The sequence below is a fragment of the Lipotes vexillifer genome, unplaced genomic scaffold (assembly GCF_000442215.2).
Source record: "Lipotes vexillifer unplaced genomic scaffold, Lipotes_vexillifer_v1.1 scaffold570, whole genome shotgun sequence".
In the NCBI taxonomy this organism is placed as follows: Eukaryota; Metazoa; Chordata; class Mammalia; order Artiodactyla; family Lipotidae; genus Lipotes; species Lipotes vexillifer.
Genome location: NW_006777801.1, coordinates 2,450,765 through 2,476,699, shown reverse-complemented (window position 1 = coordinate 2,476,699; position 25,935 = coordinate 2,450,765). Strand labels below are relative to the sequence as shown.

General features: G+C 39.9%; 2 protein-coding genes across 5 annotated transcripts in view; one reads left to right on the top strand and one right to left on the bottom strand.

The window, feature by feature from the left end:
* The window catches only part of NSL1 (NSL1 component of MIS12 kinetochore complex), a 47,601-nt gene extending 40,624 nt beyond the window's left edge, over positions 1 to 6,977 (bottom strand). The window contains exons 1-2 of the mRNA XM_007451306.1: positions 6,719 to 6,977; positions 4,315 to 4,393 (exon numbers count right to left, since the gene is read on the bottom strand). Coding sequence (XP_007451368.1) covers positions 4,315 to 4,393; positions 6,719 to 6,952 — 313 coding nt within the window. The 5' untranslated portion in view covers positions 6,953 to 6,977. The remainder of the gene's footprint in view (positions 1 to 4,314; positions 4,394 to 6,718) is intronic.
* A 78-nt stretch (positions 6,978 to 7,055) lies between these two features.
* Positions 7,056 to 23,117, top strand: TATDN3 (TatD DNase domain containing 3). 4 transcript variants are annotated; one of them, XM_007451305.1, is made up of 11 exons: positions 7,106 to 7,171; positions 9,072 to 9,104; positions 10,020 to 10,093; positions 10,310 to 10,394; positions 14,886 to 14,948; positions 15,867 to 15,976; positions 16,141 to 16,196; positions 17,906 to 18,018; positions 18,464 to 18,466; positions 19,546 to 19,644; positions 22,419 to 22,439. In XM_007451305.1, the coding sequence occupies exons 1-11, from the start codon at positions 7,106 to 7,108 to the stop codon at positions 22,437 to 22,439; spliced, it is 723 nt and encodes a 240-aa protein (XP_007451367.1). The 4 variants fall into 4 exon arrangements, with proteins under 4 accessions (XP_007451366.1, XP_007451365.1, XP_007451364.1 ...); XM_007451303.1 differs by lacking the exon at positions 18,464 to 18,466 and having other exon boundaries at positions 7,076 to 7,171; positions 19,567 to 19,644; positions 22,385 to 23,117; XM_007451302.1 differs by lacking the exon at positions 18,464 to 18,466 and having other exon boundaries at positions 7,076 to 7,171; positions 19,564 to 19,644; positions 22,385 to 22,869.
* Positions 23,118 to 25,935: the final 2,818 nt, after the last annotated feature.

Here is a 25,935-nt window from a genome sequence, read left to right as displayed (position 1 = left end):
AAAAAAAAAAAAAAAAAAAAAAAAAAATCCAAGCATAACTTTATAGTTTGCCCTCTGTGGAAAACTTTAGAGTTTCCACATCTGTGGATTCAACCAACTACAAATGGTGTCGTACTGTATTTGGTGAAAAAAATCCCCATATGAGTGGACTCTTGTAGTTCAAACCTGAGTTGTTCAAGAGTCAAATGTACTGATTCTCAAACTCTGAAAGAATGAATAATCACCTGGGGAACTTATCAGAAGTGCAGACATTTTTTTTTACTTTTTAAAAAACAGCTTTATTGAGGTATATCTGTCATACAGTGAGCTGCACATATTTAAAGTATACGATTTGATAAGTTTTGACATATGTGTATACCCTTGAAACTACCACTACAGTCAAGATAATGAACACAACCATCACCCCTAAGTTTCCTAATGCTCCCTTGTCATCTCTCCCTCCTGCTCCTCCCAAACTGTTCTCTATCTCCAGGCAATCACCGATCAAATTTTTGTCACTATATTCTAGTTTTCATTTCCTAGAATTTTATATAAATGAAATCATACAGTACATACTCTTTGGTAAGGAGAAGTGCAGAAATTTTGATTCCTAGTAGAGTTCTCTGGAACGGGGCCCAGAAATTAAGCACCCCAGATGAAATGAATGCAGGGTATACATCAACTTTATTTTGAAAATCACTTTAAAAAGTAGCAAATATTAAGTAGCTAAAAATACTAAAGAGCTAGGTCCTCAGCTTAACTGGTCTTACGTCATTTGTGTTCTGCTATGTCAAAGTCTATCATAGAAATAGATCTATTTATTTTATTGAGTAGAGCTTCATTAGGGAGAAGTCTGAAACATGTTACATATTTTGAGAACATTTTGAGACACTGCTGACATACATCAGCATAAACATATATATCATAAAGATTAATGAGGTATATATCATGTATGGCCTTGCATTCGGGAAAAAAATATTCACCAAGTCCAATTAAATTACTTCTTCTGAGAGTATTATAAAATATAGTCATTTCTTACTTTGAATACTCATTTAAATGAGCAGTCTTCCCTATATTTTAATTTATTATTTAAAAAGGTCAATCACTAGCCTGAAAGGAATATTGTAACTATTTCACAATCAGTTTAAAAAAACCAAGTCTCCCAGCTAAATCTTCATGTAGAGAAGAAAATGGTTTCTTAGCGCCACCTAACGATAAAGCTACAAAACTGAAATGTATAAATTTGAGCAGGGAAGAATTTGTCATTAATCTAACAAATATGTACTGTGTGCCAAGTATTGAAAACATAGTGATGAGAAAAAAATATATAATCCCTGCTCTCAAGGAACTTGAGAGGTAGAGGGTAGAGGGGCAGGGAGGAAGTTGGTTTCATTTGCACATTCATTCATTCTTTATTCATTCACTCATTTGCACAATGATCTCAATGAACAAAACAGACAAAAAACCTCTGCCCTTGTGAAGCTTACTTACTGATTCTGTGTATTAGATCAGACACAGATCCTATTAATTCTACCTGCTAACATCTCTTGAACCCGTCCTCTTCTCTCCTTTCTTAGGGTAAGTCTTCACCACCTTTTGGTGTATTACTGCAATAACGTCCTAAGGTCTTAGAGGTTCTCCCTGGAATTTCTCCCTTCTCCAATCTGTCCCCCACACAGCCAGCAGTTAGCTTTCTAAAACACAAGCCTTTTCTTGTTATAGTAGTGCACCCTTATCTGCGGTTTCACTTTCTGCAGTTTCAGTTACCCATGGTCAACCATGGTCTGAAAATATTACATGGAAAATTTATAAGTTTTAAATTGTGCGCCATTCTGAGTGGCATGATGAAATCTCGCAACATCCGGCTCTGTCCCACCCAGGACATTAATCATCCCTTTGTCCAGTGTATCCTGCCCATTAGTCACTTGGTAGCCATTGCTGCCATATCGTGGTGCTTGTTTTCAAGTAACCCTTATTTTATTGATACTTAATAATGGACCCAAAGCACAAGAGTAGTGATGCTGGCAATTCAAATATGGCAAAGAGAAGCTGTGCTTCCATTAAATGAAAAGGTGAAAGTTCACAACTTAATAAAGGAAAAAAATTGTATGCTGAAGTTGCTAAGATTGACAGTAAGAATAAATCGTCTATCCATGAAATTGTGAAGAAGGAAAAAGAAATCTGTACTAGCTTTGTTGTCGTACCTCAAACTGCAAGTTACAGCCACATTGCATGATACGTCCTTAGTTAAGATGGAAAAGGCATTAAATTTGTACAATAAGATATTCTGAGAGTGAGATCACCTTCACATAACTTTCATTATAGTGTATTATTATAATTGTTCTATTTTATTATTAGTTATAGCTGTTAATCTCTTGCTGCACCTGATTTCTAAATTAAATTCTATCATAGATATATATAGGATGGATAAACAAGGTCATACTGTATAGCACTGGGAACTATATTCAATATCCTGTGACAAACCATAATGGAAAAGAATATGAAAAAGAATATACATATATGTATAACTGAGTCACTTTACTGTACAGAAAAAATTAACACAACATTATAAATCAACTATACTTCAATAAAATTTTTTTTAAAATAGCAGATATAGGGTTTGGTAGTATCTGAGATTTCAGGCATCCACTGGGCGTCCTGGAACCCATCCCCCTCAGATAAGAAGGGACTACTGTAATTTTACTTTAAAAACCTTCACCAGCTTCCTATTACCTACAGGATAAAGTGCAGATTCCTCAGCATATCCTACAGGGCTTTTTGTGATCTGGTCCCAACTTATCTTTCTGGCCACATCTGTCAGTAGTATTCCCAATTCACTGTTGACATTTTGCAAACATATCACTCCTTTGTGCCTTTGCATATGCTTTTCTCTTTGCTTTAAATGTCCTTCCTACCTCCTTTCTGTCTAGCACACGCTTACTTATTAAATGCATTTCCTTTAACAACAACCTACTCTGTTACGTCTTCTCCTACTTCCTGAAGAGTAATAGTGATTCTTTGTCTATTTCCTTTCCTTAATGATGAGTTCCTAAATGGTAAGAACCATATCTTTTCATCTATTTCCTGGAATTTGGCATAGTGTCTGGCATTTATCAAGTGCCCATGAAAGAAGGTAAAAATGTAGTATTCTCAACTATTTCCCCTTAGAGTTATAAGGGGGAAAACGGATAGAGAATATCCACACTTCAGAGCCATCCACCCAGGCTGCCAACCTGTCAGAAAATACATGGTAATCTATAAACTGATGAATCATATTGCTGAAGGCAGTCTGGACCAAACAATAAAGCGATTCCAAAGTGACTTCAAAGAACAAGAGTCAGATGAACACACAGTAGAAGCTGTGTAGCTTGAAAATACTCCGAGGTGATTCTGATACACTGTCCCTCCCCCACTAATTGGCAATCACTCTGATAATATTTGGAAAATCTGATGTTATTTTTTCCATTTTAATATATAAACCGGAAAGTGAACTTTGGTGACTTTGAAGAGATAACTATAATAATGCCGAGGATTAAACAGTGAAGTCTTCTGGGCAAAGAATTATCTTAATGTTGAGGAGAAAAATTATAGCCACAGAGAATTACTTGATGGGCTTGGAATAAGCTCAAGGGTATAAGTGGTTAAGCTGAACAGCTAGCAGTGATATCAATCTATGCTGGCCAAATCTCCATAATATCAGCATGGGGACCAACAAGACACTCCAGTCCTCTTATGGGGCAGCCCTTCCCCTGGACATTGCTGGAGAGTTCTGCCTCTCTTCCCACACTGATCATTCTTTTTCTACTACATTTTTTCCTTGTAAAAATACAACTTGATTTATAAAGTATTAAGCATAGGGATTCTCTGGACCTGTTTCTTCATCTGGGGATAGCTCTACAGTATTTTCCAATAAGCTATTGACAAGGGTACTTGTGAAGTTTAATCAGATGAAAGTCTTGTTGGGAATGCCAGATATCAATATAAAGGATCACAGTAACCACTACATTGTTTGCCTCAGCTTATGACCTCAATAGTCTTCTAGATTACTTTTCTCTTTTTTCCAGCAAAGGAACTCTTCCACTAAAGGAATTTTAAAAGAAGTGACACTGAAAATGGGGATTAAGAATTAGCACTCAAAATAAAACTAGAGGGAATTCCCTGGGGGTCCAGTGGTTAGGACTCCGCACAGGTTTGATCCCTGGTTGGGGAACTAAGACCCTGCAAGCCTCACACCACGACCAAAAATAAAATAAAATTAAATTAAATTAATAAATAAAACTAGCCACAAAAATAATTCAGAAATGAATGACAGAGGGACAAAGCGAAATCACATACCCATAAAGTAATTGTCTGAAGCTTCCTGCCACGCTTGCCCATTAATGCTGACATTCTCTTGCACAGCTGATTCAAAAGTCTGCAATAAAGTCACAATAGTCAAGTCACTGAAAGTAACTTTAAAAACTGAATTCAAACATTTTGGCAAAATAACAATTTCAGATTTGTGATAGAGAATATTAAAAAAAGTAGCAGGGGCTTCCCTGGTGGCACAGTGGTTAAGAATCCACCTGCCAATGCAAGGGACAAGGGTTCAAGCCCTGGTCCAGGAAGATCCCACATGCCTCGGAGCAACTAAGCCCCTGTGCCACAACTACTGAGCCTGCACTCTAGAGTCCGCGTGCCGCAACTACTGAAGCCTGCTCACCTAGAGCCCGTGCTCTGCAACAAGAGAAGCCACCGCAATGAAAAGCCTGCACACTGCAACAAAGAGCAGCCCCCGCTCGCCACAACTAGAGAAAGCCCGCGTGCAGCAACAAAGACCCAATACGGCCAAAAATAAATAAATAAAATTTTTTTAAAAAATAATGCAGGGCTTCCCTGGTGGCGCATTGCTTGAGAGTCCACCTGCCGATGCAGGGGACACGGGTTTGTGCCCCGGTCCGGGAAGATCCCACATGCCGCGGAGTGGCTGGGCCCGTGAGCCATAGCCGCTGAGCCTGCGCGTCCGGAGCCTGTGCTCCGCAATGGGAGAGGCCACAACAGTGAGAGGCCCGCGTACCACAAAAAAAATAAATAAATAAATAATGCATATATAACTGAACCACTGCTGTACAGTAGAAATGAACACATTGTAAATCAACTATACTTCAATAAAATAAATTTTAAAATAACTATCACAAAAAAGAATGTGATAATACTATATTATGTGGTTTTAGATAAAGAGATGTCAACATAATTAAAGCCTCTGCCTTTTATCTGTTCTCTTAATTAAAGTAAAACACAAGTTAATTCCTTTGGTAGTTTAAGTCTTCACACCTTTTATCTTCTAATCCACTTTCTCATCCATTAAATAAGGTATAATAGGTTAAGCCAAGTTCTTCTTTTTTTGTAAGGTAATTAAATGTTCTAAGCAGCTTAGCACTTCCTAGAAAGGGGTAAATTCTAAGATCATTACACAACAAAACAGTCTTCTCCCAAGAAACTACTAAAAATGTCCTCAGGTATGTCTCTATTCTTCCCTTGCTTGCAAGGAGAGAATGATATAAGAGCCACTGTACACAACACTGGAATACAGAATCACAACCCAGGGAGTGTTCCTTCATTCTTCATCCATTTACCCTTTATTTTGGTTGCACTGTGGTCATTCAGACTCAAAACTGTACTGCATTATAAGCATTTTAACATTTTTCCTGAATATAAATAGATTGTGTGCTTCCTTTTGACAGGCACAAATCCCTCAATTTGTTGTGTCTTTCCCCAAAAAACTATCTTCTTCAGGGCTTTGCAAAATATTTAAGAAAGGAAGGGGAAATGTATTATAAGGGCCAGTGTCTGACCTTACTGAAGTTTATAAGCAAGACAGCTTCCTTATCTATTTTAGACCTGAAGGGAAAAAGTTGTCGCTCTCTTTACAAGATGTTCTAAAACAAACAAAAGGAAAGACCAAAAGCTAGCCTGGTGACTGACTGACTGACTTCCAGGATTACCCTCTCCTGGAGAATTTCTCAGAGTCTCTGTCTGCACCGCCCAATAGGGGAGCAACTAGCCACTTTATGGCTGCTGAGGCCTTAAAATGTGGCTAGTAGGAAAGGAGATGAGCTCTAAGTTTAAGACAGATTTGAAAAGCTTAGTATGAACAAAAGAATGTAAACTATCTCATTCATTTAACTATCTCGTTCATTTTTTAATTATTACAAGTTAAAACGATATCTTGGACATGGTTAAATAAATGTTATTAAAATTAATTTCACCTATTTTTTTTTTTTTTTTTTTTTTTTTTTTTTTTTTTTTTTTTTTGCGGTATGCGGGCCTCTCACTGTTGCGGCCTCTCCCGTTGTGGAGCACAAGCTCTGGACGCGCAGGCCCAGCGTCCACGGCTCACGGGCTTAGTTGCTCCGCGGCATGTGGGATCTTCCCGGATCGGGGCACGAACCCGTGTCCCCTGCATCGGCAGGCGGACTCTCAACCACTGCGCCACCAGGGAAGCCCTATTTTTTCTTACTTTTAATTTCAAGTTACATACATGGCTCGCCTTGTATTTTTCTGTCGGACAGCACTAGTCTAAGTAATTAACAATACCCAGCTGCCTCTAGCATCTACTTCGTTCCCTCCCGTGTCCCGGGCTGCTTCTAACCAAGCGTGGGGCACCGTTAACTCTGCAGAAGCCTGGCGTGCGCTCTTTCTGACCACTGAGACCTGGGGTGTGGAGAGAGGGGGTGATAAGACAAGACTGGGCCCGTACCCACTGCGCATCTCGCAGCACGGGCTCCCGGATCTCCTCTGGCAGCGCGTCCCCCAGCTTTTGCACGAAGCGGCCGCACAGTTCTAGCATTTCCGTCACAGCCCGCTTCGAGGTGCAACGCACCCGGAAGTCTTTTCGGGAGGTGGCAAGAACCGAGGCCCCATGGTCTGTCCCGGCCACTCTCTCCACGTCCCGCGGAGCAGAAAGGGCCACCGACGTAAGAGCCCCCTCCATTTTTCCAACTTGAATTGGGGGCGGGAACTCTGGGAGCGGAAGAGCGGGTTCCCCGGGAGGAAGGAGCATACGTCCGGCCGGAAACTCGGCCTGCAGCAGCAGCGTTCCACCTGAGGCTCCGCTGGCAAGTCGAGGGATTCAGTGGCTGCGGCGATGGGAGCGGTGGGCGTAGGGCTGGTGGACTGTCACTGCCACCTCTCCGCCCCGGACTTTGACTGCGTATGTGAGGGCGAGGTCGGGCCCGTGGGAGCAGGGAGGGCCCCATTCTTTCCCTTCAGGCTATCCTTGTTCTCCTCCCTTAGGGCAGAGCCCCAAATCCTCTCAGGCCCCCGTCTGTGGTCCTGTGCGACTTGCTCCTTACTCCCTATTTAATCTCACTCACACTGATTTTTCTTTTTCATCCCGAATATCCATATCCTCTATCTCCACTTAGCTTTTATTTGCTGTTACTGGCTACTGGAGTCCTTCCCCCTACCCCGCCTTGGCCCGGCTATCCTACCAGCCTCTCAGCTCCGGGCAGAGAATCCACTTTCCCCAGGACGCCGTACGCGAAACTCGGGCTCACTCCAGCACGCCGCGTGCTCCAGTTCTACAGGGGAGCGAAGCAAACAAAAACCAGCGCGCGGGCACACACGTAATTTCAAAGTGTTTTACCCGCTACATTGGAAACTAGAGGCTAATAATAAAGAAGAGCGGGGTCCATCTTAGGGGAAAAACCTCTCAAGAGGTGAAGCTTAAATTGGTGCTGGAAAGACAAAGCGGTGAGTGCATGGTGGTGAGGAAAGCAGGCGGGTTGCAGGCCTCCAGACAAGACAGAATTTGGACGTTCAAGCTACCGGAAAGGCTGGGTGGAGCCTGATGAGCTAAAAAGAGAGACGCGTAAAACAAGACCGAAGAGGTTTGCTGAGGTTTAGTGAGTCAGGAGTTCGCATTTCATTAGAAGCACAATGGGGATCCAGTAAAGGGCTTTGCTTTTGAAGGAGAGAGTCAAGATCTGATAATCCATTTAAAAACCATTTTGCTGATGTGTGGCTAATGGACAGAAGAGAACAAGAATGGAAGCTTGAAGACCAGCTTGGAAGCTTTTGCAGTATTTAGACTAAAGATAGTGGTTGCAGGGGAGTTTGAGAGAAGCAGATGGATTCAAGGTATACTTTAGAGATAGAATCTGTAGTACATGCTGAGAGGAATTGGATGTGGAAAGAGAGGGAAAGGGAGAACTTGAGGATGCTGTAGACAGGTGGTGGTGCTGAGATGAGGGAAAACTGAGGTTGGAGAGGGCAGGCAGAAAGAATAGGTTTGTTGAGAAAATAGTTATGTTCCGTACATGTTGAAACCTAATATCCATCCAAGTGGAGATGTCATATGGTTATTTAAAAATGTAACCTGGTGGCGCAGTGGTTGAGAGAGTACGCCTGCCGATGCAGGGGACATGGGTTCGTGCCCCAGTCCGGGAAGATCCCACATGCCGCGGAGCAGCTAGGCCCGTGAGCCATGGCCGCTGAGCCTGCGCGTCCGGAGCCTGTGCTCCGCAATGGGAGAGGCCGCAACAGTGAGATGCCCGCTTACCACTAAAAAATAAATAAATAAATAAATAAAATGTGAATCTTGGGTTCAGGAGAGAGTTATAGGCTGGAGATAAAAACTGGGGACTCATTAGCATAATGAGCATAGTAATAAGAGTACTTAAGGTGAGTCAGAGAGAGAAGTATAGGGTTCTGAAATCAGATAGAGAAGAGAGAGCCAGTCAAGGAGACTGAAAAGTAGCAGCCAGCTAGAGAGGAGTATTTGCAGAAGCCAAGAGTGGAAAATATTTCAAAAAGGAAGGAGTGGACAAGTGAGGAGTTCCTAATGCTGCTGAGGGGTAGAGTAGGAGGACAGAGAAGTGTCCTTTATATTTGACAATAACAGTTTCTGTTTTAGTAGTGTGGGAACAGAAGCCACATTTTACTGAGAGAATAAATGGGAGGTAGGGTCAGCATAGGCTCTTCACATTCCACCACCTTGTTCCTTGCCATCATTGTCATTCTTTATGGTGCCTCAGCTACATTGATATACACAGCCAAAGGACACTTACTTATCCATCTAAAATGATTGTGATTACTTATGTTTATTTTAGGATCTGGATGATGTGTTGGAGAAAGCCAAGAAAGTAAGCCAATACCTGCAATTGCCCTTTTTTTGGTTGTTTTTATTTTCCTCCTAATTTTGACCTAAAACAGCTTGAAATTTAGTTATACTATGTTGTTGTTACTTCAATAATAATAAGTTAATAATAAACAGCATTTATTGTTTACTATGTGCCAGGCACTGAGCTAAGCCCATCCTGTGCATTATCTCATTTAATGTTTCACAGCAAGCTTCTGAGGAAGCTATTTTATAGCCAACCATTACCCATTTTATAGATGAGGAAACTAAGGCCTAGAGATTAACTTGTCCAAAGACACACCACTAGTAAGTGATGTAGACAAAATAGTCTGAATCCAAAACACATTCCCACAGCCACCATGCTTACCAGCAATATGGAACAAATTGGTCCATCTTTCAGTTCTTGAATTAACGTTATTCTGGAGATCTTGGAGAAATTATAAAAGTTTTCTGAAACAATTTGATTTGTGTGGGAAAAAAATTATTAATCTTTGGAAGTGTTATGAAGCTAGCATTTTGTGGTCTTCCCCAAAAATGATAAAAATGGTTGCCATTTTTACATACAGCCATCTTTCACTGTGGCAGCTTAATTAGGAGTGTGGGGTTTGGAGTTACACAGGGCTAGTGATGTTGGGCAAGTTTTTTGACTCCATCCAAAACTCTGTCTCTTGATCCATACAGTGGATTACAGCAATGCCTATGTCATAGGAGTATGTAGATTAAATGGGGGGTAATATTTATATTCACCGAACATAATACCTGAAGCATAGTAACTACTCAGTGATAGCTATTATGATTATATTGATGGAGTGTGAGTGAGCAAGGATAACTAAAAGCACAGAAAACTTTAAATTTTTATTTAATTATATTGGATGTATATTGTTTGAGACTCTCACTATTCTCTTCATTTTTGTTGCAGGCCAATGTTACGGCTCTTGTGGTGGTTGCTGAACATTCAGGAGAATTTGAAAAGATTATGCAGCTTTCAGAAAGGTGTTACTTCTCATTAAGATTTAGAAAGAGTTGCTAATGAGGATGCAGTTATGATTTCATGTTTATAATATCAAAGATCATCAATTTTTAAAGAGAATGAGAAGAAAAACAATCACATTAACATAGCCCTAAAAAAATTCTTTCCTACTTGTTCTTCAGAGTAACTTTGTCTCCTAGTCTAATATTCTGCTTTCTTAATTCGTTCTCCATTTTTAGGTATAATGGATTTGTCCTGCCATGCTTGGGTGTTCACCCAGTTCAGGGAGTTTCACCAAAAGACCAAAGAAGTGTCACGTTAAAGGTAACAGTCTTATAAAACAAGAACCATAAAAAATCATAACATCTTTTGACTCAGTACTCCTCTTCTTTCAAATTAATATTATAAGGCAATAATCCAAAAGAAAGAAATTCTATCTTCTTTCACAAAGATGTTTGTTACAGCAGTTACTTGAAATAGAGAAAAAGTGGAAAGAGCCTAGAGGTTAGGAGATAAATAACTAGTTATACAGTGTTAAATATAATGTTACAATGTTAAATATAACTATAGAAAGTGTGGACTATAAGGTTTATGTAGCAACATGGAAAATGTTTACAGTATAGTGTAGGGAGACAAGCAGGATAGCAAATGGTTTATTTACTGTGACATCCATGTAAAAATATATTGTATAAGGAAAAGACTAGAGAGAAAAGTACAGAAATTATACTCGTTGTGTTGGTCTGGTAGAGTTATAAGCACCTTATTTTCATATTTTTTATCATGTTGTCATATTGCTTTGGCAATAAAAGTGATAAAATATCCAGAAAAAGAAAGATACAAATTCATAGTTGCGGTACTATAAGGGAACAGATGAGTTCAAGTACATAGTGTCTTCTTTGAACATTGAACTATCCCTATAGGAGTGCTCTTGATCTGTTAAACTGCATTACTTTTATACCCTCTCTAAAAAAATTCCTACCCACAAGATCTCACTGACTCACAGTAGTCAATATGTCTTATGTTTCAGACTTTTCTCCTGACTCAGCATCAGGGAGATGCACAGTTTCCTGAGTGCTTTATTACATAATGAGATTGAAAGCCCCATGTTGAAGAAGTAAAGATTTTTTGTTATCTATGAATAAATTAAGATATGAAGACTATCATTTTTTATAATAATAAATCTGTATTCCTACATTGGGGTGCCCGAGGTAGTTCTACTTATTTTGAAACAAAATTACTTTTAATTCACTTCAGGTAAAAATAAATACTTATCCTGTAGATTTCCTGAGTTGTTGATATGATAAAATTAGCTAAATTGCCAGAGAGTTGCAATTCCCAAAATGTTGGGAATGATAGCAGGACAGTATTTCTTTCATTTATGTAGAGATTTATACTAATAGTCCTTCATTTCAGTAGTCAGTCAACAAGTGTTTAGTGAGCATGTACTATATTTCAAACACTGTTCTAAGCACTATAGAGTAAAATCCCTCTCACAGAAGCCAGATTCTGGATTGGGGAAGACAGTCAACAATTAGATACGTGAACTAAGTGCTTTAAAGGCAATGAAACAAGATTATGTGATGGGGATTGTGGATGCTGGTTTTTAGATTGTGTAGTCAGGGAAGGCCTCTCTGAGGAGGTGATGTTTGAACTGCAACCTGAATGCAGTTGGCCATGCAAAGAGAGGGGTCAGAGTGTTGAAGGCAAAGGAAACAATGAAGCACAAAGGTCCTAAGGTAGTTACAAGTTTGATGTGGTCAAGAAATAGAAAGAGGACTGATGTGACTAGATGGAAAAGGAAGGAATAGTGAGGTCAGAGGGATTGGGCAGGGATCCCCAATCACCTCATACAGGGCCTTGTTGGATTGTAGTTTACATCAGTGGGGGATTTAAAGTAAGGAGTGACAAGATGTGATTTCTGTTCTGAAAAGATACCCTTGGCAATGGTGTGAAGAATCAGTTTTGAAGAGGGCAAAAAAGGAAGAAGGGAGAATAGTTAAAAGACTGTTGCAATAGTCCATGTGCAAAACGATGGTGGATTGGACCAGAGTGGTAGCAATGGAGATGAAGAGAAGTGAGTGGATTTGGCATGTTTTTGGCATGAATGTAGAACTGGTAGGACTATTTAACTTACAAAACTAAATAAAATACCAACAATATACAGGTAAATCTAGATTCTCAAAGCAGACAGGAACTCAGCAAATCTCAAGATAGCCCGCTGGAAAAGACCAGAGTTAAGCAGTTTTGTTCCTAATGTGCTTGTACTCCTCACAGTAGTTTAGTTTTCCCATCGTGGTTAGATTACCAGCTCCTACCATGTGGTACAAAGGTAGGTATGTACAATATGTAAGTATTCATTAAATTACCTTGGTTTATAAAATGAAAATTGCCTAGCATCACACAAATCTTACAGCATATTCAATAAATATTATTACCAGGCAGAATTTAAGCCCCTGTGATACCCTGGGGAATCATAATTCACTGTCTACAAGCTACTGCCCCCTCCAGGCAGGGCATGTGCTGTCCAGTTGGCTCCTGTCCCTACTTAACCCACTTCACTCATTTCGATTACACTCCTGACCCCTGTTCTAAAGGTTCGGAAGACTAAACATTTTCTTTAATAAAAAAATAAATTCTAATTATTTTAAATCATTCAGAATAAAGCTCTCCTCCTTCCCCTTTGCCCTTCTTTCTTCCATCCTTTCCTTCTCTCTCCTTTCTTCTTTCAATAGCATAGTGGAAACAGCATGGGCTTTGAAGTCAGAGAGACTTGGCCTACTGGCTTCTGTGATCTGTGGCACTTAACTTTGCCAAGTCTCAATTTCTTCATTTGTAAATCGTGAATAATTATTTAGTTGTAGTATTCCCAGTCATAGGGTATAGAGGTATAGGATATTTTAAAACCCCACAATAGAACCATTAGCTGTTAAAGAACTTGAGACTTTATGGAGGAAGTGGGAATAGAACTGAAGTCAGTTTTAGACCTATGAATGTCCTTATAAATATTTTTACATCTATTAAAATGATAAAGACCACACATACATTTATACATATTGAATCTGTGATATGAATTATATTAATTTCTATTTACTACACCTGACTTGCCAGAAACTTCCAAAGTATTTCTTGAGGAATGGGAACAGTCTCATTGTAAATGTATTTTGCTTCTTTTTATAGATAATACATATTCCAAGAAGCATATTTTCCCTGTATCTGGTCTTCATCCCAATGTGTAATTTCTTTCTGACTGAAGACTTTCTAAGTGTCAAACATTTCCTGAGTAACCTCTCCAACTTCTCCAGTCCCTTTGAGGTCCCACAGACACACTGTAGTTTGGATGTTTGATATGGAAAATCTTTGCCTAACACTTTGACCTACTCAGCTATTGCCAGACATCCTCTCTGGTATTTAGGGTTATATGCTCTTAGCTCCACATGACAATATTAATTCTTCTTCATTGAGTCTACTGGAATGTCTGAGGCCTTGATTTACCCTTCCTCATCATCTTTTCTCTCTCTTGAGGTATAATTATAAAATCTCCTCTTTCTCTACCATATGGTTTACCTCCCTTTTTTTTTTTTTTTGCAATACGTGGGCCTCTCACTGTTGTGGCCTCTCCCCCTGCGGAGCACAGGCTCCGGACGCGCAGGCTCAGCAGGCATGGCTCACGGGCCCAGCCACTCCGCGGCATGTGGGATCCTCCCAGACCGGGGCACAAACCCGTGTCCCCTGCATCGGCAGGAGGACTCTCAACCACTGCGCCACCAGGGAAGCCCTACCTCCCTTTTCTTAATTCTCCCTTGTTCTGATTATCCTCACTAGAAGTACCTTGAATTTACATATTCTGAGACTAAAATCTTCAAAGTAGTTTAAAATATCTAGAAGCAAATTTTCCATGTATTTGTCTTTCCCTTGTCTTAAAGGGATCCCTCACAGGGGGAATTCTCTTTAAGAGGAAATAGTAATATCATGGAAACTAACAGTAGACGGTTACTTCAATAGTTGGCAAACAACGTATTTGTGATATTTAGTATGTATATTGTTGAACCTTTAGGACAAAAATAGGCTACACAGGACTATAAAGACAAAAGAAATTAGTGAAAATAGTGCAAAGGATGTATGGGATTATCACTATTAAAAATTCACAAGCCATCAGTACCCTAAGGAGAACATAGCAGTGAACTCCCAAAAACTCACAAAGGTGACTGCTTGGTGGCTTTCTTCTCTCTTGCTCAGCTATTCCAGGAAATCCAGTTCACTCCTCCTTAATGCCAAGAAATGCCTCCTAAACAGAAGGAAGGGTTTAAGTGGGAATCTTCGTAAGAAGTCATGTTCTTGGGACTTCCCTAGTGGTCCAGTGGCTAAGACTCTGCACTCCCAATGCAGGAGGCCCGGGTTCAATCCCTGGTCAAGGAACTAGATCCCACGTGCCACAACTAAGAGTTCTCCTGCCGCAACTAAAGATTCTGCATGCCACAACTAAAAGATCCTGCATGCCCCAGTGAAGATCCCACACACAGCAGCAAAGATCCTGTGTGCCGCAACTATGACCTGGCGCAGCCAAATAATAAATAAATAAATACTTTTTAAAAAAGGAAGTCATGTTCTTGTAACATAAATGGATGTGGGATGTTTGTACTCAAATTTCCAGACAGAAGTAGAAGGATTACATTCTTAGTTCCTCAACTGGTTAGAAGGTATTGACTATGTAAAGGACCCAGTATAGCATAGTGCCTGGCATATAATGGGTGTTTATACAAAACCTATAAAATTCCCTTCTTCTATTTTAATAAATTTACTTTTTTTTCATCCCAGGATTTGGATGTAGCTTTGCCCGTTATCGAGAATTATAAGGATCGATTGTTGGCAATTGGAGAGGTAAATACCCACTAGCTGATCAAATGATTTCTAATCCAGACTTTCATGTGATAGATGAAAACAGTCCTTAATTCAGTATTGGTGATTATAACAGACTTGGATAATTATGTTCACCCTGTTCAGCTGAATAATAATTTATCAGTACTTCCTCAGTAATCAAAAGTGCTTAGGGATAAAACAATAGAAGTCTCCCCATGGGCTTATGTTAATGAAAGAAAACTATTACCATTTCAATATACTTTCCTCTTTTTTTTCCTTTTGCTTACATAGGGTTATCTCTCTGGTTAGTTAAAATAGTATATACAAGCATACTTTAAATAGGTTAGAGTTTATAATTAAACAACATTTTTTATTAAATAATTTACAGCTGTGAAACATCTTATCACTTGGTAATTCCACTTATAATTAAAGATAAAAGATAAGAATAGCACTTACATTCAGAATCTAGGTTATCACGATGCATGCCAGAATAGAATCAAGGGAAGCAGTCATTTATAATCTTCACTGTCCAGTGTGGTTACCACATACAGCTGTTGAGCGCTTGAAATGTGACTGGCCCAAATTGAGATGTGCTATCAGGATAAAATGCACTGAGGATTTCAAAGTCTCAGGACCTCAAAAATAGAATGTAAAATAACTCAATAATTTTTTTTATTGATTATGTGTTGGCATAATAATATGACTATATGATAATATTGATAATGTCTTAGATATAGTGGATTAAATATATTATTAAAATTAATTTCACCTGTTTCTTGTTAGTGTTTTTAATGTAGCTACTGGAAACTGTAAGGTTGTGTATGTGGCTTATGTGTGTGGCTCCCATTATATTTCTCTTGGACTGTACTGCACCATAATATGTCTTTGGGGATTCATTAAACCATAAACATGTAATTCTGTTTTATTTTTCCGTTATAGGTTGGACTAGATTTCTCCCCCAGAATTGCTGGCACTGATGAACAGAAGGAAGAGCAAAGACAAGTCCTAATCAGACAGGTCCAATTAGCCAAAAGACTAAATTTGCCTTTGTAGGTTAATTATCATCTTTCTATATTAATAGTTACAGAGCAAATTAAGTAATGATTCTCCTGAAATTGAGCCCTACTTTTCTTTTTCTCTGAATTGCTTTAATATAACAAAAATAATAATTTCATATTAAGTACTCAAAAGGAATTTTTTTGTTGTTTACCAGAAATGTTCACTCACGTTCAGCTGGAAGACCCACCATCAGCCTCTTAAATGAGCAAGGTATTTAGGTTCCTGAGAAAAATGTGCCTAATGTTTAAGTTTGACAATTCCATTCCATATTCTCAATAGAACAAGCCATGCTTTACTTGATTTCTTAAAGGGAAGGGAATGGGTCAAGGGTAGAGATGGAAATGAACTAAGATGGTTTTGCAAGTCAGCCTACTATTTACAAGGTTTTCAGTGTGATTATGATGTTTATCAGGCCAGGATAAAGCAAATGAAAAATTGGATCAAGTAATTTTAATGCCTTAATTTGAAAATTAGCAGCTCCAACATTTTAGTCAGCATATGTGAGAGAGGAAAAAACAAAGCAAAGAAGGGTGATCACATTGAGTTACTGTTTTACATGTTTTATGGCTGCTGCTTTAGAAAATGGTATAGTACAGATTGTGGCCATCTTATATAAAATGCACTGTCATCTTCCCCAGTTGTTTCTAAAGAAAAAATACTTCTCATAGGATTACTTTTCAAATTTTTAAAGTGCTGTCCACAGTAAAAATATACTTTATTTTGAAACTCGATATATACACATACATACTGTTTTGGGCACTGACTTTATTTCTTTTTTTTTTTTTTTTAACATCTTTATTGGGGTATAATTGCTTTACAATGGTGTGTTAGTTTCTGCTTTATAACAGAGTGAGTCAGTTATACATATATATATGTTCCCATATCTCTTCCCTCTTTGTCTCCCTCCCTCCCGCCCTCCCTATCCCCCCCCTCCAGACAGCCACAAAGAACCGAGCCGGGTTCCCTGGGGCACTGACTTTATTTCTTTTTTTTTTTTTTTTAACATCTTTCTTGGGGTATAATTGCTTTACAATGGTGTGTTAGTTTCTGCTTTATAACAGAGTGAGTCAGTTATACATATATATATGTTCCCATATCTCTTCCCTCTTTGTCTCCCTCCCTCCCGCCCTCCCTATCCCACCCCTCCAGACAGCCACAAAGAACCGAGCCGGTTTCCCTGGGGCACTGACTTTATTTCGAAACTCAGTATATACACATACAGAAAACTGACAAAAGTTCGAGAAGCAGTACATCTATATGTATGTGTGTATAGATAGGTGTGTGTGCATGTGTTTATGCACACAAATATATTAGCACACACTGGCCAGTTGTGACCCACCAGTTTGATTTCATAATTCACAGTAGTAACCCACTAAATGTCACACCTACCAACAGTATCAAATAGTGAAGTAAACATAATTGCCTACAACTAGAAAGCACTGTATTTCTCAGTGATGAGTACTGAATCCCCCTGGATTCACCGAGAACATGATTTTTGTGCAGGCTGAGCAGCCATCCTTTAAGAACTGGAGGTGGTTTTTGTGAAACTAACTCTGAGTGTTGAATTTGTGAATCATTTATTTCCTCATTTATTCTTTCACTAGCATCCTTCTTAAGGACAATTTGCTTAAAAACCTATTAGGGACAATAATTTGACAGTTCAGAAACTTTTGGAGAAGGTTTGATGGTATAGGAAGTTTAAATAATTGCTCAATTATATTTATTAATTTTATTCTGAATATTAAGAATTTACTATATTTTTATTCTACTGGTTGAACACTATATGTTTATCTACTCTTTAGAAATCATAGAACCTTATAGTGACCGACATTTACTTAAAATCTGTGTTGTTCAATTTGATTAGTGGGAAAACCTCTCATTAAGGGAATAAACTGTGATTTATCTTTAATTTTTGAGAGGTGCTGACAAAGTGTTGCTGCATGCATTTGATGGTCGGCCATCTGTAGCCATGGAAGGAGTAAAAGCTGGGTACTTCTTCTCAATTCCTCCTTCTATCATAAGAAGTGGACAGGTAAATTCTTTGATTAAACCTCATTTTATACTTTGTGAAATATACTTTAAAATATGAACTTTTATTATATACTTGTGACACTATTCTGGTTTCATTGCAAAAATTAATCTTAGGTCCCTACCTCATATAAAGAGTAACTCAAAAGTGGATCAAAGCCTAAGTATAAGAGCTAAAATTATAAAACTCTTAGAAGAAAACAGATCTAAATCTTTGTGACCTTGGATCAGGCAGTGGTTTCTTAGCTATGACACCAAAGGCACAAGCAACCAAAGAAAAAATAGATAAATTGGATATCATCAAAATAAACTTCCACTCACAAAAAAAATAAACTTCCACTAACAAAAAATTGGGCAGCTCATACTCAAAAGACCTGAACTTCTGATAGCTTTCAGAAAAGGGATTTTAAAGGCAGTGTGAGGGAGGAGGCTGCAGGGTATGTGAGCAGCTTGTGCTCAGTTCTTGAATTGATTGGCATCAAGGTGAAGTTTTGAGCATCATCAATCTTCTGGTTTCAGCTGGTCTGGGGTCTACATGCTTGAGGTCAGCAGTTTCCATCTGGTTGGGGTCTGCTTCCTGTAAGAACAGCTTAGGAGTGTGTGTCAGGCCTCTATAACTTTCAGGGAACTGGGAATTTGGTGACTCTGCTATGTGGCGAATTCATAGTCTAAGTTGTTACCAGTTTTCCAATCCAACACCTATTCATTGCTCCTACATCTTCACATTTCCTAATCACTAATTCTTGAACCAGCCTTTTGAGACCCAGGGGAGGCCTGGGAGACTTGAAGCGAAAGCAATTTACTTCAAAATACAGGGACACTGGGCCTTATATATGGTTTCAGGTGGAAAGTTCTAGAAATGTCAATTAGGTCATGTTAATTGATAGTCCATGATTACTTTTATCATTTGTGGAGAAATTTCTTATTTATTTTATTTATTTATTTATTTATCTTTGGGTGTTGGGTCTTCGTTGCTGCACGCGGGCTTTCTCTAGTTGAGGGGAGCAGGGGCAACTCTTCATTGTGGGGCATAGACTTCTCATTAGGTGGCTTCTCTTGTTGCAGAGCACGGGCTCTAGGTACATGAGCTTCAGTAGTTGTGGCAGGTGGGCTCAGTAGTTGTGGCTCATGGGCTTAGTTGCTCCATGGCATGTGGGATCTTCCTGGACCAGGGCTCGAACCCGTGTCCCCTGCATTGGCAAGTGGATTCTTAACCACTATGCCACCAGGGAAGTCACTCTTCCTTGGATCTTTCAGTAGGCATATGATATCAGATATTTGGATTCTTGCTGGATGTTACCTCATTTTTTGCTCTTGGTTACTACTCTTTGGGTTCCTAGAGGCTTCGGATAATTTTTGGCAAAGAATGTTTCTTCTTAAATCTAACCATTAATGTAGAATGATGAGAACATAGTGAACATTTATTAATTGAATATTAAAGTATGAATTTTAGATTCTTGCAGAGTAATATGCATTGACATGTGGGTTTAATGCTACTTATTTAATCCTTCTCATGTTTTAAACTTACTAGCTTTCTCTTTTCTCTAAGAAGCAGAAACTTGTTAAACAGTTGCCTTTAACTTCGATTTGCTTGGAAACAGATTCACCTGCACTAGGGCCAGAAAAAAAGGTAAATGATTTTTTAATTTCTACATTATTTAGATTGTGTCTTTTATTTGAACTATTTTCAGTTTAGCTGTGTTTCTCATTCCAGTGTAAATATAATGGGATCCTACTTTAATGCTAGGTTGAAAGGTTATATTGACTTAATTTCAAGTCTTTTGTAAATATGGCTGTTGTGCTACAAAGAATATTATTTGATATGGGTCATGTCCTAATTTATGTAATATTGAAATCCACACCAGTATAGTAAAAAGCTTAGTATCTAGAGTCAGAAAGAGCTGGATTCAAATCCTGTCTCTGATCCCCACTAGCTGTATAACTTTGGGCAAGTTCCTTAATCTCTCTGAAACTGTTTATACATTTATAAAATGTGGGTAAAATAATAGTAAAATACTTGGAAGTATTACAGTGGAGATTAAATGAAGTAATGTATGTGAAAGTGCCTAGGGCTTCCCTGGTGGCGCGGTGGTTGAGAGTCTGCCTGCCGATGCAGGGGATATGGGTTTGTGCCCCAGTCCGGGAAGATCCCACATGTCACGGAGTGGCTGGGTCCGTGAGCCATGGCCGCTGGGCCTGCGCGTCCGGAGCCTGTGCTCCGCAATGGGAGAGGCCACAACAGTGAGAGGCCCACGTACCACAAAAAAAAAAAAAAGAAAAGAATATAGAAGAGGAATGAGAAAATAGAGGATTATAACCACATTTATTTTCTTGTTTGAGTGTAGGACAGAATGGTACAAAATTGCCTTCCTGGTTAGTGTGAAATAGGATGAAAATGACCTAGCTTTTTTACCCTAAACAGAAATGAATTTCAAATGCTCTTATAATTCAGTTTTATGTTTGTATTTAGATGATTTGATAAAAATTGTGGGTTTCTGGCATAGTGCCTTGCACATAGTAGGTACTCAAAAACATTTATTGAATAAATGAATTTTAAAACTGAGGAATTCCCTGGCAGTCCAGTGATTAGAAATCTGCACTTCCACTGCAGGGGGCACAGGTTCAATCCCTGGTCAGGGAACTAAGATCCTGCATGCCACACAGCGCAGCCAAAAAATAAAAATAAAATAAAATAAAAAATAAATTAAAAAAATAAATAAATAAAAATAAAACTGGGCTTCCCTGGTGGCGCAGTGGTTAAGAATCCGCCTGCCAATGCAGGGGACGCGGGTTCGAGCCCTGGTCCGGGAAGATCCCACATCCTGCAGAGCAACTAAGCCTGTGCGCCACAACTGCTGAAGCCCACATGCCTAGAGCTCGTGCTCTGCAGCAAGAGAAGCCACTGCAATGAGAAGCCCGCACACCGCAACGAAGAGTAGCTCCCACTCACCATAACTAGAGAAAGCCCGCAAGCAGCAACAAACACCCAACACAGCCAAAAATAAATAAATTAATTAAAAAAATAAAAATAAAAAAATAAATAAAACTGAATATGCTTTTTGTTAAGTAAAATGAGTTTGTTCTAGAAAAATAGAAAACACAGAAAATCATAAGAAAATAGAACCATCTACCACTGAAAGGTTACCACTATAGTATAGTGGTTAAGAGCATAAACTCTGATGTCAGCTTGCACAGGTTTAAACCTCAACTGGGCTACTTACTCGCTGTTTAGGATCCCTTCTTATCTGTAAAAAAGGGATGCTAATAATAATAGTACCTATCTCACAGTTATTTTGAGGATTAAATGAGAAATTCCATGAAAACCTTAGAACAAAACCTTGCCTACAACAAGCACTAAATAAATGAAAGTTCTTATGTCCTTCCACACTTCTTTATGTCCATATATGTACACATATTTTTTTCATAAAAATAGGATTAGCCTCAACACATCATTTTGTAACTTGCTTTTTTTTTTTTTTTGTGGTACATGGGCCTCTCACTGCTGTGGCCTCTCCCGTTGCGGAGCACAGGCTCCGGACGCGCAGGCTCAGTGGCCATGGCTCACGGGCCCAGCCGCTCCGCAGCATGTGGGATCCTCCCGGACCGGGGCACGAACCCGTGTCCCCTGCATCGGCAGGCGGACTCTCAACCACTGCGCCACCAGGGAAGCCCATCAAGGTTATTTTTTAACCTTGTTATCTTATTCCTCTGAACATTATCATCCTGAGTCGATAACTTAATAATATATTTCATCAAATCTAAATGCCACTGATTGTAGATGTACCACTGTTTTGTGACCATTAAGGAAAAAAACACTACAATTATACTTTCACATGCCACTGAATGTCATTAAAATATATATCAATTTCAGAGATGTTAAAATAGGGGAGAAATGCATCTTAGAATCAGTGTAATATGACTACATAATCTATGTAGTCTTCCAGACACCCTGGCATTACTGAGTCAAACTGTAATGTAGCCTGTGAGTTGAAATGGCCAAGCTACAGAGCTTAACCTTTGCAAGCACTCACTTGAGGAACAAACCAAAGGACAGTTAATTCATCAGTCAGGCAGGTCACCAAGTGTCCACTTTGTGCAGATTGCTTCATATGCTAGGTGCTGGGACCTCAACTGGTAATACCCCAAGGCTCTTTTCAGGAGCAGGATAGACTTACAGTTAATGTTGTAGCCTTAGCTTTCAAGCTGAAGTTCAGGGCTTTTCCTCAGCTTCGCCTCACCCCCATTAAAAAAAAAAAAAAGAGCTCATCAGTTGTTTTTACCAACTCATTTTCATCTCTTTTATCTACAGTCTTCAAGGATTGCTTCCCTTGAGTGTCATGTTTGATTAATGTCTGCTTTGTCTGTCTCAGGTACGGAATGAGCCCCAAAACATTTCCATTTCAGCAGAATATATTGCCCAGGTGAAAGGGATGTCAGTGGAGGAAGTTATAGAAGTGACAACACAGAACGCATTGAAACTGTTTCCCAAACTTCAGTACCTGCTCCCGAAATAGCTTCAAAACAAAATCAAGTGCAGAGGGCACTGTTTGAGAAAAATAAATGTTCTGATGAAGAGTCTGAACTGAAGAAGCCATTGTATCGGGATTATAATTTTAGAGAAATATTTTTCTTAGAAGTAAAACTGGGCTTAGATCCTAAAACCCTGGGTTCTAATTCTACCTTGCAGTGCTTTTCAATTAATGGAGTCCTAGCAGGAGATTGGGAAATACCACTGCTTCTTACTTTGCCCTGTTAAGTAGAACCACCAAATGAACTGAAACCATTTGTTCTGGCAAGGGTGGCTCCCACAGGTAAGAAATAAGTGCTACTGTGATGGCATGCAATAGGCTAAAGTTTGATCCTTTACCACCTGTTTGACTTCCCACAGGATTTATCCAGTGAAAGGAGAGTGTCTAGTTTTTTATACTATCAGAAATCTTATCTTTTCTGGGTTTATAAAATTGAACTTTTAGTACTTTGAATTATCTCTCATTTTAAGAGAAAAATGTGCAAGGTTTTTATATTGATCTTAGACTTTGACTTATAAAGCCCATGGTTCGTGCAATCACCGTTAAATACCAAGCACCACAGTTTAATTAATAAATTGGTTTTAAGTTCCAGTCTGAATTTTGTCACATGTTTAAAATGTACATAGCTCGATTAAAAATGTATCTGACTTTTTTGCATGCAATAATATTTTATATTTTTAAGTTTTATAAATCTCCGGTATGAAAAGAGTCCAGTGGATGGTGGTGATAGTAGCACAACAATATGAATGTGCTTGAAGCCACTAAACTATACCCTTAAAAATTCTTGAGATGGTAAATTTTATGTTATTTGTACTTTACCACAATTTTTTAGAAAAAATCTTAGGTGTAGGTTACAAGGTATTGCGATCCATACCAAAACATGAGTATTTAATTTTGTTAAATTACATAAGCAGCAAATACTGGAAAAAGTACCTGTCAGAGAAATAAGTTAACTTCCTAAAAAGCCAAATGATTTTACATAATCTTCAATACTTTGAAATGAATTCATTTATAGAAGAATCAAAACTAGTTCTAGGGCAGATTGTCCAAATCAAACTAGACTATCTAAGAAGCAGAATAGAATGCTTTATGAGATACTTAACCACTTATTAGCATCATGACACATGAAATGCCCACATTTAATGGGAGGTTATATTAAAACTAGACTTCTGATCTCTCTTTCAACTCTATATTTCTTTTGCCTGTTTTCTACCTCCTTCAGCTCCCATTCCCTTTCTCAGACTCTCACCTTTAAATCCTTTAAGATCCAATTTAAATGACTTCACCCTATGCAATCACTCCAGCCAGACATGATCCTTGCCCTCTAAATTGCATAGCCATTTTATTCATTTATTCGTCAGTTTTTTTCATTTTACACAAATAGTTATTGCTCCTCCTCTAGGTTACCCATTAATCTAGGTCTGTAGGCTACAAAGAAGAATAAGATACGGTTCTTGCCTTCAGTTCATACTTTACTAGAGAAGACAGACAAGTGGACAAATTTCAAAGCAATGTGAGAAGTACTATAATAAAGGAAGAAAGAAGTGCTATGAAACCAGTCTGATGACATTAGAACACATAACTCCTTTTTACTAGGGTTACTTGATATTTTTCACCTCCAGAGATTGCAAACCTTTTGAGGACAAATATTTTTTTGTTTTTGCATCATAGAAAAAGACATCTTCTACATGTCTTGCAACAAGGTTTGCAATATCATATGCTCTCACGTATCTTTTATATAAGTGAATTGAGAAGGTCTCTGAGGAGGGGCCAGGATGGCAGAGTAGGAAGACCCTGAGCTCACCTCCTCTCCTGGGCACACAAATTTACAACTATTTACAGAGTAACTGTTGATGAGAAAGACCAGAAGACAAGCAGAAAAGAACTTCTGCAACTAAAGAAGGAACAGCAACGAGACAGGTAGAAAGGGCGGAGACATGGTATAGTCAAAACCCATATGCCCAGGTAGGTGACTCATGAACAGGAAGATGATTACAACTGCAGAGGCTTTTCTCAAGGAGTAAGGGGCCTGAGCCCCACATCAAGCTCCCCAGGTCCGGGTGTCCTACACCAAGAAGATGAACCCCCAGAATGTTTGGCTTTAAAGGCCACGGGGGCTTACTTTCTGGAGACCCAGAGGGCTGTGGGAAATAGAGACTCCACCCTTAAAGGGCGCACACAAAATCTCACACACGCCAGGACCCGGGGCAGAAGCAGTGATTTGAAAGGAGCCTGGGTCAGACACACCTGCTGATCTTGAAGAGCCTCCCTGAGAGGCAGGAGGCATCTGGAGCTCACTCTGGGGACATAAATAATTGCAGCAGAAAATTTTGTGGAGCGGCTTCTACCACATGGACACTGGTGCTGGCAAGTGCCATTTTGGAATCCTTCAAGTTTATTAGTGCCGGGACCTGGCCCTGCCCACAAGCCTGTCAGCACCAGTACTGGACACCTCAGCCCAAACCAGCTAGGGGAAGATGCTGCCCCACCCACCAGCTGGCCTGCTGTTTTCAGACACATTGAGCCCATGGTCACCCTGGGACATGGCCCTGCCCACCAGTGCTAGACCCTGGACCAGCCTCACCCACCAGTGGACATGCATCAGCCCCATGATCACCTGGGCTGCAGCCTGGGCCCCGTCCACCAGCAGACCATCTTACCAACCCTGGGACCCCCAGGGCCTGCAGCCACAGATCCTGGGACATAGCTCTGCCCAACAGCGGGCCAGCACTAGCCTCAAGACCCTGCTTCCCCCCTCAAGCATGCAGACACCAAGCCCAGGACTACTGCAGCCCCTTAGCCCAGCCCATGTCACCAGCTCACCCACCAGCAGGCCAACACCAGCTCTGTGACACCTTGGACCCCTCATCCAGCAGCCCCAGGATCCAGCTTACTCACCAGCAGGCTGACACCAGCTCAGAGAAACCTTGGACTCCTCAGCCAACTGCTCTAGGATCTAGCCCAACTCACCAGCAAGTCAGCACCAGCTTTGGGACACCCCAGAACACACAACCAGCCATGTCAAGAACCAGCCCACCCACCAGCAGGCTGACACTAGATCTGGGAACCTCAGCCCCACGACCACCAATCCCAGAACCTAGCTCCACCCACCAGTGGGCCAGCACTAGCCCTGTGATGCCTGGGACTCGACAGCAAGCACTTCATGACCTGGCCCTGCTAACCAGCACCTGGCAACCAACCAGACCAGGGGCCAGCCACACTACCAGCCCTCCCACAGTACTCAGCCTGCCACAACAGGAGGACCCACACAGCCCACATAGGGGGCACCCCTAGGGCATATAGCTCTGGTGACCAGAGGGGAGTGTGCTGCTGAGATGCATAAGATGTCTCCTATGAAAGGCCAATTCTCCAAAGTCAGGAAGTGTAACCAA